We start from the raw sequence: 14,082 nt of genomic DNA on the forward strand, positions 1-14,082 counted from the left end.
TTTGTCCAGATCAAAGTTATCCAAGTATTTGGCCAGAATATGAATGTCAGGTAAATCCTTTTGGCTTCTTCTTGCATATTTGTTACAGGTCCAATAGCTAAAAAACTGGATAGGGGATTTTGATTGCCAGATTGTCGAGCTATAAAAACCTAAATTTATTCTCCCACTGAACATTGAGGATTCTTCCTTTCTTTTCACTGTAGACACCAATGAATCAAGCCTCAAGCCGATCTCACTGCATTTTCACTGTTCACATCTCCAGCAAGGAACCTGGATCTGCAACTATCAGACGCTCCAAGTTGCACTTAGTAGACCTTGCTGGATCAGAACGTGTTGCAAAGACTGGAGTTGGAGGTCACTTGCTGACAGAAGCCAAATATATCAACCTGTCATTGCATTATTTGGAACAGGTATAACAGAGTAAAACGTTTCTCCCTTTACTACATCCCTGCTTAGCAATGTGCAATGTTTTGGAAAACTTGATATATTAGGATATTTATTGCAATTTCAAAAAATTGAATTCATAGCTCTTCCTTTGAATTAACATATTTTAATTTAAGAAAAGCTTAAAAATTAAGCTTAAAAATTAAAGAGTGAGATTATAGTATGTATACAGGGTAGTAATTTCCAAAATACTTTTCCTGTTTTATCTGCAATACTAAATATATTTGCAAGATTGCATCCATAAAAATGTTTTTTGTAATCTTCTTCCCCTTCCATGGCTGGGATCAGGATGTATCACTCAAGGATCAGTGAACTAAAGTGTTTTGGTTTTATTTGGTTCAAGCATTGTAATATGGTAAATTACTAGGTTCTTCTATCATGTGTTGTTTTATTCCTCTACCAATGAGAATCTTTGATCTCTTTAAGACAGGACTTACCTTTGGTAATGTATTTATGGGGTAACTACCATAATTAGTTATTACTACTCACAGATGTAACTACAATGATAATAATAAATCTCCACAAATCTTTGTCATTCAGATGTTGTTAATGGAAAAGACTTAGCCTCTTGATTCAAGGTATGCTAAAATCCTCCTTTCACTGTTGCTTTTTGTTTTTCCTCTTTGGAAAGGGCAAATAATGAGAAAATAGATTACTCCCAACTAATATTACTAATTTAAGAAAAAAAAATTCTTGAGATAGCAGTAGTGAATGGAAAATTTGGAGATGAAAGATTTTATTAACAATGATGAGTATCATTAATTGTATTTTTACAAAAATTAAATAATTGCTAATTTATTAATATAATTATTATTTTATTAATAATAATTAATTGTAATTATTAAGTTTTTAATATATATCTCCGTGATCTACTGTGGTGTTTTGTACGTTCGATGTTTAGAATGCTGTAAAACACCAAGTACAGGTAAGAAACACTTGGCAATGAATGAAATCTCTTCTGTGAATGCTGTGCTATTAATTTGCAATCATTGAAGTTCATTTCAGACTGCACACCTGTAAAAGAAATTAAGTTCTTCCTAAGGCTGAATACATAATATTGTTTTCACAGTACAGTAAACACTGTTCTTATTGCCAGAAATTAATTATTTGGAGGGATTCTGATGGAGAATACAGGATTTTTTCCTAAGGCTTCTTTAAAAATTTTTATGTACGACCATATCAGGTCTGTGAGGCTTTCATTTAGTGGGAGAAGTAAGGGGGTAGAGAGAAGAAAAAATGCTTGACTTTGAAATTTAAACTTGTCCTTTTTAATTTACACATCAATATATGTGTTATTTAGTAAAATATACAGTTGAGGAAATCCATAAAACCAGAAAATTTTGTGGGTGTCTATATGTGACAATTCTTTATTATTAGGAAGTATAACTGTTTGTTCCACTTGCTGGGAAGAATATTTTTCATTTCTGTGTTATGTCTTTTCCTGTTAACAAGAACAAATCTCTTGCATTTCATTTAACCTACAGTGAGAGATATTTCATCTGTCAAAAGAAGAAGCTTAAAGCACAGCAGGTGGCAGTCAGTCATTTACTATTACCCTGAATTTTTTTCAGCCCCCCTGTTTGTTTAAATTTTACCTTGAAAAAAAAGTCTGTATTTCAGTTTTACTCAAGGGGAGTGATAAGGATTAGTGATTCTAAAGTGGACCGCTTCAGAATCCTACAAATTATACTCACGATCCTTCTTATTTACTGTATGATTTTACTGTATTTATAATGCAACATTGCATGACCTTGTACGAGGTTGATTTTAATAATCTGTGTAGTGTGTTTTCAAATACTCAGGTCTGAAGTGCTGTAGAAACGAATATTTTTTTTCATGCAACTTTTAATTCCTATTTTAGGAGAAATACAGTCGGAAATAAGCACGTTGGGTTCTGACTGGGATTGTGTATCATTAATAAAAATGTTTTCTGATACTGAAGACTATAAAAAATATCTCTTTGTTCAGTGAGAATTAAACCATTCAATTCTGACCCTTCAGTGACTAATATTAAAGTATATAGATTCCTCCAAATCAGCTTATTTACATTCTCAGATATTTAGTTGCCTACTGGTGGTTTAGTGTTAAGTTATGCCGTTTTTAAACGCTTTTCATAATAGAATAGTCATGTAAAATGATTTTTATTGAGATGACAATGGGAACAGAGTTCTGTGTTACCACACTTGGTCTACTTGTTCAATATTCACAGTATGTTTAAAAAATCTTCAAATAAATCAACTCACTTTTTCTCCAAGTGGCCTCTGTGTCTAGAGAAAAATGAAGATAGTGTCATGCAGCTGATCTAAAGTGGCATCAGGAACTTAGAAGTCCCTACTACCATGTCTGGGTAGCTTTTCTGTGTCTGAGAGATGCAGTAGCATATTCTGGAATTACAACTGCATTGTAACTGTGTGTATGTAGATATTCCCTTCTGATGCACAACATAAAGTATCCTGGACCAAACTTAGAGTTGCAAATTGACAGTGATACTGCCACATGATTTGACACTATAATGGAATTATTTCCCCAAAATAATAGAGTACAATGTTCTCACTGCTTTAGTGAATATGCCTGTTAACTGTCATTTAACATGTGTTCCACTTAGGGAATGTTGAATGATTTTATTCATTAGTGAGTGGTTGCTACCCATACCTACCAAAGGTTTTTTTAATAAAATTTGAAATTACTGCCAGTCATCAAATGCTAGATTTATTCACATCTTATATAAAAGATAATTTTTCTGTTTGGTGTTTCCTAATAAACATATATGGACACTAGAGTAACAGAAAACCCAGAAACTTTTAAATAATTTAAATTGAAATACATGTATTTGTTTCTGATTAGAAAATCATGATTTTGGGGTGAATTATTTCCAGCAAGACCTGTAATATATATTGCAAACAAGCATATGTTGTCCAAAAAGTAAGAATGCTTGTAATTAACTACAAGACATCAGCAACAGAGTTTGGTTTTTTTGGTGTTTTTTTTTTTTTTGCTGTAAGGACCAGAGCTTAAGCTGCTAAACTCTACTAGAAATGGGAGATAGGATGGGAGACATAAAAAAAGACCTCAGGGGTTGACATATGGCTTCAGAGCATCTGATACACGAAACGATGTACCTGATAGCTCTGTACCTGCAAGCACCCCAAAATCCTCATCTCTTGAGGATGGTCTGAGAACATGTTCTGGCTGCCTGTTGGCATGAGGTACTAGTGCAAATCTATTCCTTCCATAAAGGATGTGAACAGGAACAGGGACCCTTGGGCACACTTCATATCATGTCAGAACCACTTGTGAGTCTCAGGCCTTCCTTTATGCTTAACAATATTTCCATACATTTCAGTGAAATCATTTGTGAGTGATTGTACCTACTCTACTCCATAATGTGTCATACAGGATGCAAGTAACTATAGTTCTGGCAGCTTCCACATTTAAAAAGTTAACTAGACCTTAAAGTCATTTGTTTGACCCACTCAAAATGAAATTTTCTGCCTTAAATTATGTTGATTTCACTCAGCATATTGCATATTACAGCCCTGGTTTAGTAATATTATTAACCTCAGATCTACCGGTATTAAAAAAAACAAACCACAAAAAACCAAAAAAACTCCAACAACAACAAAAAAAACCCCACCCTTTTTTGTATTAAAAGGACAATAATGCCTTCTTAAATGAGACAATTTTCTGATTATCATATTTTGTGGCTGTTAGAGGACCCAGGTTCAGAGTCTGTATGGGTGGTTTCTCTCACTTTATGAAAGAACATTATTTCCCTCTCCAGATTCTCCTCTTTCTATTCTAGATTCCTTGATTGGATTGTAAAGATTGATTTAGTGATTTAGGTGAGGTTGTACTAAAGGGACTTAAGACCAAAATCTTCTGTATTATGACAGTACAGTGGCTTTTGCTTCATAAGAGTTGGTCACAAAACTTTCCAGTGTTAGTGTGGGAGGGTTCAGATTCCACCTGCCCTACAGACTTCCTGCATGAGCTTCAGAAAAAATGAACTTCTCTGTAACAAAGTTCCCATTTTTAATGGAAATAACATATCTTCCCTCTGGCTCTTTTTCCATCTTGTCTATTCAGATTATAGTCTCTGTGTGGCAGAGGCTGACAGTGTGCTTATTAATGTATGTGCTAGACTACTATGAGGTTTCTATGCAATATTATCAACCAACAAAGTTTTAACATGTTTCTATATAACAAGTTGTAAATATGAGATTTGAAAACCTTGATCCAGGAATGACTTTCCAGATTCCTTTACAAGATAGTAATTTTCATATTATGCATTCATGTCTGTCAGGGCTGCCAGTGTAAGATTTATAGTTTTAACTTTCTGAAGACTGTTAAGAGAAACTAGTGCCACAAAAAAGTTGCTACTAAATTTTATAAAATAACACTTTTTGTAAATGCAGCATAAATTAAATGTATACTGGAATGTAATATTTATTATTAAAGGAAAACCAACTCCTAATGATTTAGGAGAGCTTGCACAACTCATATAGCTACAGTTTTTCAGTACAGTCCTTGACCCTATAACAGTTCAAATCTTTTACATCGCAGGAGATCATGGGATAATCTGGCCTTTTATTTAATAATAATTAGGTCCCATAATATAAACAGCTGAGAAGGGAAACTGAGAATAGGAGGTGTACAATTTCCTTTTTGGCCAAGACATATATATTCTGAACTGAATCATTTCTTTCCAGCAGTACATTGTAATCATGAACCCTTTTATTTGTGCTTTGCTTTCCAAGACATTTTCTCAGAAATAAATGTATCAATCCATCTAAGAAGCACATGCTTTAAGAATGTGTAATTTTTAAAGCATGCTTTAGCAAATATTGAGGAAATTTTTACTTGAATACTATGCATATTTTATTGTTAAGACAAAAAAGTATGAGGAAGATTTTCAGTAAGTTCCTGTGTTTTAGGAAAATCTGTGGGTTTATCGTGTTCAGTTTCCATGTTGCTGAGAGACTGTAAGGCTAGGGTATGATAAAATGTAATTTATTTGGTCTTTCAGATCCAGCTCCTACAAAGACGTATAAACACGCTGAAATTTAAGTTGAAATCCATTCAATAAAACCAGCAGGTTTGCAGCTAAGGTGCATAAGCGTAGTTTTATTGTATCCGAAGTTCCTGAGTAGATTGTTTTTGTTCTTTTATGTGTCAGTCATTAATAGGTATATAAATTTCCAAGTTCTTTCTGTTTTTGCTATTGTTTTAGGTAATAATTGCCCTTGCAGAGAAAAACCGGTCCCACATTCCGTATCGAAACTCTATGATGACCTCAGTGCTAAGAGACAGCCTGGGAGGAAACTGCATGACTGCCATGATAGCAACACTCTCTATAGACAAAAGAAACATAGATGTATGTTATTTTTATCTATTTTGAGCAAAACTATTTCCACTTCTCTAAAGATCCTGCCTTTTGAATTTTATTGTAGTTTACAATTCAAATGTGTATGCTTTAATTCTTATCCTTATTAAAATAAAAAAATTAACTTTGTTTGCAGGAGATAATTTTATCTGTAGAAATTGCACTAGGATATAGACATATCCATTAGGAAATGTGCTTTTCTCTAAGTAATCTCAAGTCAAGGAGCAGTTGGGAAATGATTTGCACTTAGTACTGAACTGTTCTTTTTTTTAAATTTACTGATTTCCTGAGGAATAAATTTTTGAGTTACGAAAATGCATTTCCACTGAAAGCCTTGACAGAACTTCTGTTAGACTTCTTTGGAGTCAAGACTTCATTGAGTGTGGTAGACAGCTGGAGAGTTCACTAGGGAGGAGAGGGAATTGGGTGGGGTAATTTGGGACTTATGGAAATTTTTTAAATACTTTTATGTCCCTTTACTAATTTCCTTCCCTGGAATTATGTGTAGTGATGTTTTCTTCTCTTTGTTTACAAAAAGGGCTGTATTTTTTATCAAAGGGTTGTAGTGAATGGGGCTACATCTGGCTGGAGACTGGTCTCCAGCAATGTTCCTCAGGGTTCAGATCTAGGGCCAGTTCTGTTCCAGTATATTCACCATTGATCTGAATGCAAGATTTGAATGGACCGTTACCAAGTTTGCTGATGATACCAAACTGGGAGTTACTGTTCACTCTCTTGAAGGACAGGAGGCCTTGCAGAGGGATCCATATGGGTTGGAGCATCAGGCTATGAGTAATGGGGTGAAATTTAACAAGTCAAAATGATGATTCTGCACCTACAGTGAAGTAATGCCCAGCACAAACATAAACTGGGAGAGGAGTGGCTGGAAAGCAGCCATGCAGAAAGGGTTCTGGGGGTGCTGGTCAGCAGCAGTTTCAATGTGAGTCAACAGTGAGCCCTGGCAGCCAAGAGGGCACCACATCATGGAGCACATCAGACACAGCACAACCAGCAGGTCCAAAGAAGGGATTATCCTGCTGTATGCAGTGTTGGTGTCTGCATACACCTTGAGGACTCTGCGCAGTTCTGAGCCCCATGACTTAAGAAAAATGTGAAGGTCCTTGAATGCATCCAGAGAAGGGCAACAAAGCAGGTGAAGAGCTGTAAGGAATGTCCTGTGTGGAGTGGCTGAGGAATTTGGGCTTCTCTAATTTGAAGCAAAGGAGGCTTCTTTGATCTCTACAACTCCCTGAGGAAGGAAAGCAAAGAGGGAGGTGCTGAGCTCTTTGCCCTGGTATCCAGCAATAGAATGAATGGGAATGGTTTAAAGATGAGTCAGGGGAGATTCAGGCTGGATTAGGAAGCATTTCTTTATTAAGAGGATGGTCAAACATTGGACCAGGCTGAGAGGTGGTCGATACCCCAAGTCTGTCAGTATTTAAAAGATGTTTGGACAATGCCATTAACAACATGCTTTAACTTGGTCAGGCAGCTGGACTAGATGATCGTTGTAGATCCCTTTCAACTGAAACAGTCTAGTCTATTTTATTCTAAAATATGTAGTGATGTGAATAGATAGAACCCCCGCTCAAAGCCATTTGTAATATATTTATTTCCTGATTTTATTAACATCAAAGCATTCTAATGTGAATAAACAAGAAAAAAAAACTATTTAGCCTAAGACTGTTTTCCGAAATACAGTGGAAAGCATTATACTAAAACCATACTTCGTCTAGTTTTAGACTTCTTTTTCTTTAGAAAATGGACTTTGCTGTTAAATGAAAACAGATTGCTCAGACTTGCAAACGTAATTACGCAAGCATATTGTCTTGTTACAAATGCAACTGGGTAAGTTTGTTAATTTTATTTTAGGCTCTGTGGGATTAGCACCCTTTTGTACATCAATTCATCAGGTATATGTGTCTCATGTTGTGTTCTAGATTTCTATTTTGGGAATATTTAGCCCAAGCAATTATGCAGAGTACACTACTGACAGTTTTCATGTTTTTGCTTTAACATATACAATCCACACAACAGATCTTATTCTTCAGTTCTCCCAAAAATAAAAAACAAACAAACAAACAAAAAAACCAAAATCTCTTCCTTGCTCCCTGCAATCTGATATGTCCAAATAATATAGATAGATGATAAATTAATATGTCTGAATAATATAAACAGATGGTAAGTCAATTACTATCAATTAATGATAAGTCATTAGAAAATGTCAGAATGAGGATAGTGCACGAGTCATTATCTTTGCTTTGCATATTTGCGTATTTTTTCCCATGGGATATACATTTCATTCATGAATGAAGCACAAGACAGAACTACCACCCAGTGGGAATTGAAGTTGCATAATAAAAGCTACTTTCTTAAGGATCCGGTGTTGTTTCTTGCAATGAAAGCAATGAAGCAGAGAACTCAAATTAAGAAAGGGCCCTCATATGAAGAGGACAAATGGAATACTATCCTAGAGAACTAGATTATATCCCTACTCCTACCAATGAGTTTATACAGAATTTTTCAGATCACTACATCACATTTTTTGTGCTAGTTTTGTGGAGTGCTTGAATAAAGATGTTGATTCTGAATTATAGATATATTACTTATTATATCTGTAGCTGAAGCTGAATGGAAGCTGTTTTGAACAGAAGATTGTATATTGATAGCAACTGCATATAATTTTTTTGGTATCTTTCACTTCACTTTCCTTTCTGTTAAGTGTAGTCATTCCACACGCAGCAAAGCAATAACTAGAGGGTTAATTGGCTAATTCTTGTGAAGCCCTGAGGTGCTGTGATGATAAGTATGGTAGAAAAATGATTAGGAAATTAGATGTCAGGCTTGATGACTGTTTTCATGGCATAGAATAAATAAATTGTAAGCTTACATATTGAACATCGAGAACTGAATTGATTAGCTACTCATTAATTTAATATATGCTTCACACTAAACAGGGTAAACAGATCTGGTGGAAATGTATGTATGTGTAGTGTACATATAACTGTACTCAATATATGTACAGAACTTAATTAAAGTCACATTAGCTGATCATCACTGCACAGGAACGGTACAGCAGAGGCAAACACAGCTAATACTGTGTACAACTGTCTTAGTTTAAGACCTTCCTTTCCTTTGATTCTCTGTGTATATTATGTTTTGGCAAGAAGCACTAGTATTTTTCCTCATGTAATCCTAATTCAGATACCACCCCTTCAAGCACTGACAGAGACAGAAGTCCTGCAGAAAAAGAACTATATGAACATAACATTTAATTTGGTATTTTCATATGTTAGAGGACTGAAAACTGCAGAATTACTTTGATTCTGAAAATCAATTCTGTTACAGTAGTAAAGTACATGTAAATTCCATTTTAAATGCAGTATAGCACATCTCAGAAAATTTTATTGTACAGTTCTCTAGCAGGGTCTGACATTCAAGTATCAGCTGATTTCAAAGGAGGAACAGTACATATAAGGATCTTTGATTTCATTCTGTGCCCTAGATGGGGTAACGCACTGATTATCAAAGAGTTTCCTCCACAAACTCAGTCTTTTATCTTTTTTTTTTCTGCCTTCCTTTCTCCTGCGTCCCATCTTAGCTCATCTGACATTTTTTTATCTGGCATCACAGTTCTCCTGTATGCCTTCTAGTTCCAAGTCTCCCAGCTTGTTTCTCATTTTTTCTGGACCTCCACTCTTTCCTTCATCTCTTTTCCTGCTGTCTTTTACATAAAATGATCTAGTCCCATTTTCACCAAAAAAAAAATAGTTTTAGATAATTTTCTCTTTTTCTCATAATTCAAACCTTATTACCTTCTAAATAGCATGGCTTTCTTATCCTATAGTGCCAGTCAGGGACTTATCTGAAACACAGATGGTTAGGAGATTAACTGGATCAATAAAATATGTACTATGATTTAACAGTTTTATATGTCACTCTCATTAATATGCTGACCTAATTTCCTTTGAATATTGTTATTTTGGAATATAAAATGATAGAATATTTCTGTAAAATGCTCAAAAAATAGAAACATAGTTTAATGACTTCATTAGCAGTCTGGTCTACTTACCTGGTGCAAAGCTAACTGAAATTCTTTTCTTTTATTTTTCTTTTCCTTCCAGGAATCTATATCAACCTGCAGATTTGCACAGCGAGTTGCTCTTATTAAGAATGAGGCAGTTCTTAATGAAGAAATCGACCCCAGATTGGTGAGAGTTGTCTGGGGGCAGAGAGAAGGAGATTGCTTGTTTTACATTTTAATAATCAGTAGCAGGCAAACTGATGTCGAGAATTTTATACTGAATCATCCCAATAAATTGGTTTTAGATGCACGTTCCAACTGTTTTCTGTAAAATAACTGCCATTCTACTCTTTTTCTTTTGGACACAATTATAAAACCTCTAAAGGCTTTACCAGCTCTTAAAGCATCTGAAGAGTAATGGTCACTTTCATTATTGGTTTTGTGTTGTTTTTTTCAGAATGTTAATTTCTAAATCATAACAACACATAATTGGATGGCTCTAAACCACTTAAAAATATGCTAAGATTACTAGTCACTTGGTGAAAGCACACTGCTGCACTGAAATTATTTGTGTATTATAAAGCTAACAAACATACAGATACAGTTCTTCCTTGAAACTGGTTCAAAGGTCATTTTAGCTGGGAAGAAAGAATTCTGAGAAGTTACCTTTAGGAAAAAAAATGAAGACAAGTAAAGCAGATAGAAATAGGATTTCTAGAATCTGCAGAATATTAGGTTATATAATGTAATAAGCATTTGTTGTCTAAAACTTGGGGATTAGATGATTAATGATTTCAAGTGACAATTCATTAATTGTTACTTAATGGTAATTATCATATTTCAGTTATTGTTAATAGTTGTGCTTTTTTGTTGTTGTTGTCTCTTGTCCTTGAAATTCAATGGGAATAGAAGATTCTTGTCAGGTTTTCTGCTGTTTTTCTTTTTCATTTATTTATTTATTTATCTCTCCAAGCAGTTTCTAATAGTAACGGCATCACAATTTAAGAAGAAAGAAAGGCCAAAAAATAAACCCAGTAGGCATTGAACAACTTCTTCATTTCTGTCTGTCTGTCCTCTTTTTTCTTTCCTGTGTAGGCTTTATAGTAGCAAATCATGCAAAAGATTTCTTCCATGGCCACAGAAGCCTTTGATTGAGGTGTAACACATGCAGGCTCCTGAGCATTTACTACATCCTGTGGAGCAATACTCCACGAGTTTGGTATGTCTTGCTCTGCAGGATCACTTAGCAAGTAAAGCAAAGTGGACTCGTGAGAATTAGAAAACCGCCCCCCCTTGTGGAAAGGCGGGGGTACACAGGTACCTTGACTTTATGTGGCTCTGTGCTCATTGTGGAATTTGTTGCCCATCTTAACTACCTTAAGTACATTCCCCGCGTGCAACCTGATTATTCAGTAAACTGCTCAACTTAGGATTTTTTTTTTTTCATAAAAATCCAACACAATTTATTGGCAGTTTTTATCATCTGTGCGTTGAATGCATGCTTTATAAAGGGAGTTCATAATACTTCTTAATAGATCTGAGTTAAGACTGACTGTTGCATGAAATTTATTCTACATAATGGAGACTTCCTGACTTTTTATCTTACTAGAGAAGATGAATTTGTACTCATTGTACTTTTAAGCTACTCATCTTTGAACCTCTCTCACTCATGACCAAAAATTTAAACTGAAAATAAGAGTCTTGACCCTGAATTAAACCTCCTGAAACTGGTATTTCTGTTGTTGTCAGATTGAAGTTAATCGTGCTAACAAATTTGAACATTGAGTAGAGATGGTGATATCATTCATCTGTCTACCATTTTATACTCCAGCCTCAAGTTTTATTTGCTTGACTCAGTAAGTGGTGCAGACTACATCAGCGTGTGGCACCAGAGTGGGCCAATATGAAATTAGGTTAAAACATTTTTCCTGCAATATTCTCTAATTGTTCTTGCAACTTCTCTAATTAACAGTTCATCACTTTAATAGGTTCTTAAATAAAATATTATAAGCTAGCCTTTCATACTTTTGTTGTAAAAAATATGTTAACAGTGGGTCTAGGGTTAAAAGAAATCATCAAATGCATATTTAGAATATTTTCATTTGTAAAATATGGTTTCATGCAGACATTTTTTTCCCAAAGTAGTGTTCCAATAATGAATTATTAGAATTAAAAAATCGAGTTCAGTTCTCCAAGCAATTTTCTCACAATCATTACTATTCATAATGCAATTTAATTTTGTTGCCTTATGATTTTAGTTTGTTGTTAGCAACTGATGCATCCTACAAGTAAAGTGTGCTATAATTCTTATAAAAGTGTTTTGGAACTTCTGTTTCTAAAGGGAAAGTAAAAAAAAAAAATCACTTTTGGTGTGTAGTTCCCCTTTCTCTATCAAAGATGTCAGTTCTTAAGTGTCCTTTCATTATTAATAGGCAAAACTAATAAGATAGAAAAGCTCCTTTTATTCCTATGTTAAATTTTATTTCTCTTTTGCAAGGAATCTTTTGAACTCTTTCTGTACAGCCATGTCTTCTAACACAAGCATTTACTGAGTTTAGAAGACTTTTCTTTGTTTTATAAATGGAAAAAGAAAAAAAAGGTGTTTGATGTATTTAAGGCATTTTAACAGTTTTTAAAAAAAGATACCTTGTTTAAAAAAAGATAAAACCGAAGTATAATATTTACTTAAACTCAGCCTTCTAATGCAAAAATCATAAACTAGCTATTATTTGTAGATGATGCTTGGTTTATGCCTTGCTGTTTACAGATGATTGTCCAGCTGAAAAAGGAAATCCAGGATTTGAAGGATGAGTTGGAGCTGGTGACTGGCAAGCAAAGAACGTCAGAGCTTTCACAAGAAGAGCTGCTTCAGTAATGGCTTACATTGTTTTCGTTTTTTCTTTTATTATTATACTTTTCATCAGTTTACTTTTCGTTTACTGGCATAAATATTTAAAATTATCTCAGAGTTTTAAACTTCCCTGAGTGAATAATAAAGTGAAGTTAGGTGCCAGTTTAGAATGGCAGTTTTCCATGGAAAGCTCTATGAGGCTGCTGGCTGTGTTTTTGCAGCCTCAGCTTTGAGGAAGTGAAGTAAAGTAAACGCAAAGGATGGGAATGCCTGTCAAGTGCCAGGCAAAAAGAAGTGTTGTATAATAGTGCAGAATGAAAAACAGTCTCTCTCAAAACTGGATATGGAATCTGACTAGAGTTCGAGGAATATTCTTCTACTAAAAAGTATCCTACTGCAACGTTAGTTTGACGTAAACCAAAAGAAATCTCACATTTGTGATCCACAATTAATCAATGTCTTAAAAGCCAAATATTCATTTTTGTTTTTACTGAGCATACTATTGAAAATGCAGTATTAATTCATGTAAATATTGTAACATCCTGCAGCTTTTTGTAACAGATCAGTACAGAGTGTAAGATCTTTCTATATATAATGTAGAAATATTTACTTTGGTCTAAATGTTCAAAATAACAATTCAGTTTCCAGTTTTGAAAAATTTATTCTGTAGGATGGACCTACTTAATCTCTGTACCTCACCTCTGTAAAGAAAGAAGTAACTGCCTGATTTTGTTTGGTAACACATTAACGGTAACCGAAATGAAACTGTGAGAATTTTTAGTCTTACTTTAATTTCTCTTGGGACTGGTTCAAAAGACAACTGTCAGTGCTAACATTTTCCTGAAATACAGAAGATTCTGGAGACATGAGGACAAGGTGCTACCTTGAACCTTGAGTTTCTCATGTAGATTGTTGTCATTATTAATTCTTGCTTTGTTTTAATTAAAAAACGAAATGACATCCATATCAAGGATGAGAAGCGAGGTAGCATTATTTATATGTATATATATATATATATATATATATATTTATACTGTTAATCTGAGTAATTTTCAACATGGGCAGTTACCAGCATATTCTTCTAACCAGAAATGTCCCCTCATTTCCTACTGATTTAATATGTATTTATCATTCTGCCCAAACATATGGGAGTCAAATGCATAAATAACATTACGAAGTAGCACTGGATATGACCAAGACAAGACATAGAAAGAAAATTAAAGAAACAGCAAGAAGAAGTATCTCTCTTTTTTATTAAATGAAGAATTAAATGCCCTTATTAGTTAGTTTCTTTTTGCCCTGACAGAACTAGTCCTTCAGAAGATGACTGACTCAGTGACTTTATTCAGACATGCTTAAATCTGTATATTCATTTAAAGA

General features: G+C 34.3%; 1 protein-coding gene across 8 annotated transcripts in view; it reads left to right on the forward strand.

Moving 5' to 3' along the window:
• KIF6 (kinesin family member 6) overlaps positions 1-14,082 on the forward strand; it is a 167,676-nt gene that overhangs the window by 34,051 nt on the left and 119,543 nt on the right. For 7 of the 8 annotated variants that reach the window (XR_004355793.1, XR_004355794.1, XR_004355795.1 and 4 more), the window contains exons 7-10: positions 204-410; positions 5,675-5,818; positions 9,952-10,038; positions 12,619-12,722. Coding sequence is in view for 5 of the 8 variants with exons in the window: in XM_032681448.1 (XP_032537339.1) it covers positions 204-410; positions 5,675-5,818; positions 9,952-10,038; positions 12,619-12,722 (542 nt within the window). In the remaining 3 variants the exon portion in view is untranslated. The remainder of the gene's footprint in view (positions 1-203; positions 411-5,674; positions 5,819-9,951; positions 10,039-12,618; positions 12,723-14,082) is intronic. The other variant, XM_032681451.1, reaches the window with a different exon arrangement.

Source organism: Chiroxiphia lanceolata, chromosome 3 (assembly GCF_009829145.1).
Source record: "Chiroxiphia lanceolata isolate bChiLan1 chromosome 3, bChiLan1.pri, whole genome shotgun sequence".
Classification (NCBI taxonomy): domain Eukaryota; kingdom Metazoa; phylum Chordata; class Aves; order Passeriformes; family Pipridae; genus Chiroxiphia; species Chiroxiphia lanceolata.